Here is a 6,027-nt window from a genome sequence, read left to right on the forward strand (position 1 = left end):
CCGTAGACAACAATATACAACCGTAGACAACAATATACAACCGTAGATAACATTATACAACCGTAGACAACAATATACAACCGTAGATAATAATATACAACCGTAGACAACAATATACAACCGTAGATAACATTATACAACCGTAGACAACAATATACAACCGTAGACAACAATATACAACCGTAGATAACATTATACAACCGTAGACAACAATATACAACCGTAGATAACAATATACAACCGTAGACAACAATATACAACCGTAGACAACAATATACAACCGTAGACAACAATATACAACCGTAGATAACATTATACAACCGTAGACAACAATATACAACCGTAGATAATAATATACAACCGTAGACAACAATATACAACCGTAGACAACAATATACAACCGTAGATAACAATATACAACCGTAGACAACAATATACAACCGTAGATAACATTATACAACCGTAGACAACAATATACAACCGTAGATAACAATATACAACCGTAGACAACAATATACAACCGTAGATAATAATATACAACCGTAGACAACAATATACAACCGTAGACAACAATATAGATAACAATATACAACCGTAGACAACAATATACAACCGTAGATAACAATATACAACCGTAGACAACAATATACAACCGTAGATAACAATATACAACTGTAGACAACAATATACAACCGTAGATAACAATATACAACCGTAGACAACAATATACAACCGTAGATAACAATATACAACCGTAGACAACAATATACAACCGTAGACAACAATATACAACCGTAGACAACATTATACAACAGTAAACAACAGCATACAACCGTAGACAACAATATACAACCGTATACAACAATATACAACCGTAGATAACAATATACAACCGTAGACAACAATATACAACTCTTACAACACTATGTAACGTTACTTTATGACATTTGCAAGTTGCCGCTTTTGTAACTACCGACAACCTCTGTTGATTTCGCATAAAACTATAGCAAGAAAATCATATTAAATAGAACGTTTAGCCCCATTATGTACAAAAGCTGAACGTTGTTAATCACGTTTTGAAATTCAATAAGAAAAATCCAGCATTCAAAAATTATAAACGTAATTGCATAAGAATAGCTGTATAGAACTTCCATTAAGAAAACAACGGCAATTCATTAAGTTAAACATTAGTTCCTACGTACTTCTTGGTTTCAATGAATTAAACTATAAATACATAGAATCAATTTGTTTTTTGTTCTTCTTTGATTTCAACGTTTATGTGTGGGCGTTCAACACCAAAAGCAAGGAAAATCTTTCATGTCTGATTTCAAAGTATAACGATTTCAACCAATAGTACGTTTGTGAAAATGAGAATCGTGAAAGAAAAGTACGACATTAGCATGCGATGGACTTAGATTTTAGTCTTTTTTCATGACAATTATGTCACTGGCTGTAGTGACAGGTGGTTAGACCGAAGACAGTTCTCATGTCACAGAAATGAATGAGGCTGCTGTACACGTGTTATAGCTGGGTAATACTTTGATTTCATAATAGTTGTTTGTACAAAAATAACAAGAAGATTAAAAGACAAAACTCTAGTGGTTTATTTGAAATGTTTTAAAATCAAGCGAACTTCAAAAGTCTGCGTTATGTTCTGCGAAGGTATGTACAAGGAATTTGAAATCTGTTGCTTGTATTTTGAACAATGGAGGGTTACAGGTAACGATTCTTCACTTATTTAAAGTAAAAATTTTATCTTCATCTTGGGATCCCAAGCTCTCCCTCTGCAGATATATAAGCAGTTGAAACAAAACGTTGAGAAAATTTAATATGTCTAGTGTAGCTAGATAGATCATAATAAGTCAATCTAGTTTCATCAGAATAGTTGAACATTTATGCTTTGCCCTTCAGATGTCTATCTATTCTAAATCTCGTAATACAGCTGTTTAATCTTCACAAGATTACATTGAAATAGAAAGAACTGTTTGCAATCACGATAGATTTATGCTTTAAAATTTCCCTGTTGAAGCTTCTGTATGTGCTTTTATATTGACGGTGCAAGCCTGGTTGTCGCAAGTACAAGAGGTTGAATGTGAAAATTTTCTATAACTTTACAAAATGTTTCTGGCGATAAAAGACTATGAAAAGTGCATGTTGAAGTGATGGTTTTCAATGCATAAGTTCTGCCCCTGTATATTAATCAATGTTTGTGTATGTGGATTACTATGTCTGTTGAAAATAGATTTAAGGTAAAAGACTTTTACGGCATCCGTATTCTTACAGTGTTGTTAAACATTGATCCTTAGATACAGCACAATTCCATAAATGATCCAAAGTAGTGGTATAACTGTTTGGATCAAACAAAAAGATGTGAAGAATTTCAATTATTTCTCTCTTTTTTTTCAACAGAGTTACCTTTTGGTTAATTGAGAATCATTACTCATGGCTTTCAAGGTTTTTGTATTGCTTGTCGTGATTATTTTGTTGTTTCACCAAAAGGGTGTTGGTAAGTAAACATTATAGTTGTTGTTGAAGACGTCAGTTTGTTAAAAACAGGTTTTTAGTTGGTATATAGTGATGTCGTAGTTGTCAGTGTTGACTAATAATCATGCAGTTTATTGCAATTAGGCTGTTAGTAAGTAAATGCTTTTGTTGTAGTTGTCATTGTTCCCAATAATCACATAGATTATAATCGCTTTTTTACGAGTAAGAATTTAAAGTAAACGAGATTAAACAACGATCAGTCATTGGGTCGACTATAAAGATTGTACTACAAATACAGGAAGAAAATGTAGTATCATATACGTCTAACAAATCACGACTTTTTTCCAGCAAAACCATTGAAGTCGAGGCATAGAACGGAGAACACGGAACTTGTTCGAGAAAAGCGAGAAGAATTTGAGGACGAAGAAGGTTCTAACGAGATGCAAAAGTTCATGTTGGATCTTTCATCAAAAGAAGATATCAGAAGATTAAATGAAAGGTACTTCCGTACTTCGTTCTTATTGGTCGTCAAATTTAATAAGATTTTGTCTTTGTTTGAACAAATGACTTTACTATTATCATGACTGACATTGACGCTGCTCTCTTGGAGATATGAAAATAATTCAGTGTTAGTATTTTTGTCTTCAGTCCTATACCGTTTCTCACTTCACTCTATTTTGATTAAGGTTCAAATCAGATGCACCGCCAAATATCGAGAATGATGCTATGTATCGACGATTAAAACGTTTCTCCATTTCTGATGAGGACGTCAATGAGCGAAGAAGATCTCGAATGTCTAAAATCAAGACAATGCCATTGTTTTTACATGGGACAATAAAGAGTAATCAGGGTGATAATGAGGACATTGTGGACGAGTAAGGATGGATAGCTTCAACCTTTTGTTTATTTCAAAACTCATAGCTGCATGAAAGCATTCATGTTTAAGTATTTCTGTTTTCTGCACACGTCTGATGATAAAATATGCCTTTGCTCGCTAGGTATTTCAATGAAAATTTTATGAGTTGATTTATGTTATTGTTTGGTTTTCAGTAACTCAAGTCCTGTTGCTAAAGAAGAAAGAGCCAAGTACGATGATCAATTGGAACATTTCAGTGATAACATTTCTAATGTTATTCGAAGATCGGAACCACCCTATGATGCTCACAAGGAAGGGTCGATGTATTTTAAAGATGAAAAGACATCGAACGAAAAGGGCGAGAGACCACACAGAGACATGGTGAAACGTTTGGAGAAGAAAAAGACAATTGGTGGTAAAAAGAACGAGGATTTTACGATACAATCCGAAAGAAAAACAGCATCAGACAACGAACATGAAAAGAACGGGCTTCTCTCTCAAAGAAATGTTCAAGAAACTGAATCTGTGAATTCGCACCTCACAGCTGGTGCATCATGGGATCTCATTCATCATAATCCAAAAGTCAATGCACATGACTTTAAAGAGTATGAACAAGTGGTGGCTTCGCACACGAAGTCACATATTTCACACGAGCGCCTTGCTAGGTCAATTGAATATGATTACGAAATGCATGAGATAGGGGAAATGATTAAAAATGACTACGAGAAACCAGATACCAATGATGAAAGTGACAAAAGTTTTGTTGTGTTCAATAAGAAAGCAATAAGAAAAGACGGTAAGATGTGTTTCAACGGTTTGAAAAACGTATAATTTTTTAAGAAGAAATCATTTTGGAATCCAACATAAAATATGAGATTATTAGGAAAAATGAAAGCATCTAAGAAAGAGAATTAATAAAAAACAAAGAGAGAGTTTTAAGTTACTCGATGTAAGCAGTAAAAAGAAACAGAACAGAATTCATCATCAAAACGAATTTTACTTCCTTGCAAAGTCATGATCTTACATCAAGACTAACCATTTGGCTTTTTTTGAGAGAATTTCAAACAGAACTCCAATTGGACTTCCTTTCTTATTTCCAAAAGTAATTTCAAAATTTCTCTTACTAATTTATAGGATATATCGGCTGTTATATTGACCAGCACCCAAATCATGATCTAAGCAATCTGTTCGTGGTGAACAATCTCACTTCAAAATCTTGCCGATCAGTTTGCAGACAAAAAGGTCACTTTTATGCTGGTGTTCAATATGGACACCTGTGTCACTGTGGGGATGGTTATGGTAAGTATGGTGAAGCAAGTGAACATGAGTGTAATTCAGTTTGCATGGGAGACAAGAGAAAAAAGTGTGGTGGATTTTGGAGAAACTCTGTCTATACATCGGGTATGTTTTCGTTTTGATAAAGCTCAGTTTTTATTAAATGTATCTATACTATGATATCATGCCATTCTTGGAAATACCTGTATTTGTCTAGATGTTCTTGAAAATGAACATCACAATGACGAAACGTATGATTCAACCGGACACCAAACTCGCGCACATATCGATCGAATTATACCACTTTTCAATGAAGGTTAGTTTCCAATTTGTTATTTTCTGTGCTTCTTTACGGAAATGTGTGGAAAGGTAATTAATGCCAAGTTCAAGAAAGATTAGTGATTGCATTTTATAAGGAAGGATGATCAATTCCATTTGGAAGAAAAACTCTTAATTTGATAGCAGAAATTCATGACTAATCCAGCGGAATTGATTTGAAAAAGCTTTCATAGAATAGCTCCTTGATCCAGTAAATGTCTTTTGTATATATTACAGAGCCTGTGGATGAACCGCCGATACGTCAGGACATTACTGTTTACTTAAGGTCAGAAATGTCAAATACAAACGAAGAACTCCATAACAAAGATGAACAGCCTTCAAACAGGTCAACACTGAAAGTTTGACATTTATAACATAATTTAGCGTTATTACAATCGTCAATGAGCAAATTCTTTTTCTTCAGAATCGCAATTTCACGTAAAAATGATGCAAGAAAGAAACTAACACATTTTAAAGACAATAACACTGTCAAACCTTTACAGAGGACGACTAATTTGGACGAAAAAGAAAAGAGAGGCAATGGTAGCAACAAGCGCACAATGCGCATTTATTTTAAAGAATTTTAAATACATGTCGAGAAAATAACAGTGAAGTTATCGTTTTTAATGTTAGAATTAAAGAAGAAACAAACAGATGCACTCAGCAAGCATTTCATAAAGAAATCAAAACGGCAAGGTAGGTGGAGAAAAAAGGACTTTATGATTAAGTAATTGCAAGACGTATGTCAACGCACATCGCTTTTATAATACTCTTTGTGGCACTTTATGTTACAATAATTGAAAAAAGAAACTTCATTTATCATTGACAGACGAGGTTGAATCGTTCCTGAAGAAGGTGTTTCGCCAAATCTGAAGAGTTCAATGGGGGAAATATTTGCCTCAAAAACGTTCCAAAACAAGAGCATCGCAATCATTTATAAGTGGAAAAAATTGGAAATATATTTTAAAATTGACGTCTATCCTAAGTAGCGTTAGGATACCTTTGGCGACCTAAATTTGTATATATATATAGTATGACTTGGGCATTAAATATCGCTCAATACATATTTCGTAAAATGAAATGATTGTCAGCAA

The 6,027-nt window shown here is 33.7% G+C and overlaps 1 protein-coding gene across 1 annotated transcript; it reads left to right on the forward strand.

The window, feature by feature from the left end:
* Positions 1-581: 581 nt before the first annotated feature.
* On the forward strand, positions 582-5,997 carry LOC124444390. The gene is made up of 11 exons (XM_046994999.1): positions 582-1,662; positions 2,410-2,506; positions 2,833-2,983; positions 3,171-3,359; positions 3,535-4,136; positions 4,475-4,741; positions 4,833-4,931; positions 5,171-5,279; positions 5,358-5,476; positions 5,567-5,629; positions 5,763-5,997. Exons 2-11 carry the CDS (start codon positions 2,443-2,445, stop codon positions 5,804-5,806), a joined length of 1,707 nt encoding a protein of 568 aa, XP_046850955.1. The 5' UTR covers positions 582-1,662; positions 2,410-2,442; the 3' UTR covers positions 5,807-5,997.
* Positions 5,998-6,027: the final 30 nt, after the last annotated feature.

The sequence above is a fragment of the Xenia sp. Carnegie-2017 genome, unplaced genomic scaffold, assembly GCF_021976095.1.
Source record: "Xenia sp. Carnegie-2017 unplaced genomic scaffold, XeniaSp_v1 HiC_scaffold_21, whole genome shotgun sequence".
In the NCBI taxonomy this organism is placed as follows: domain Eukaryota; kingdom Metazoa; phylum Cnidaria; class Anthozoa; order Malacalcyonacea; family Xeniidae; genus Xenia; species Xenia sp. Carnegie-2017.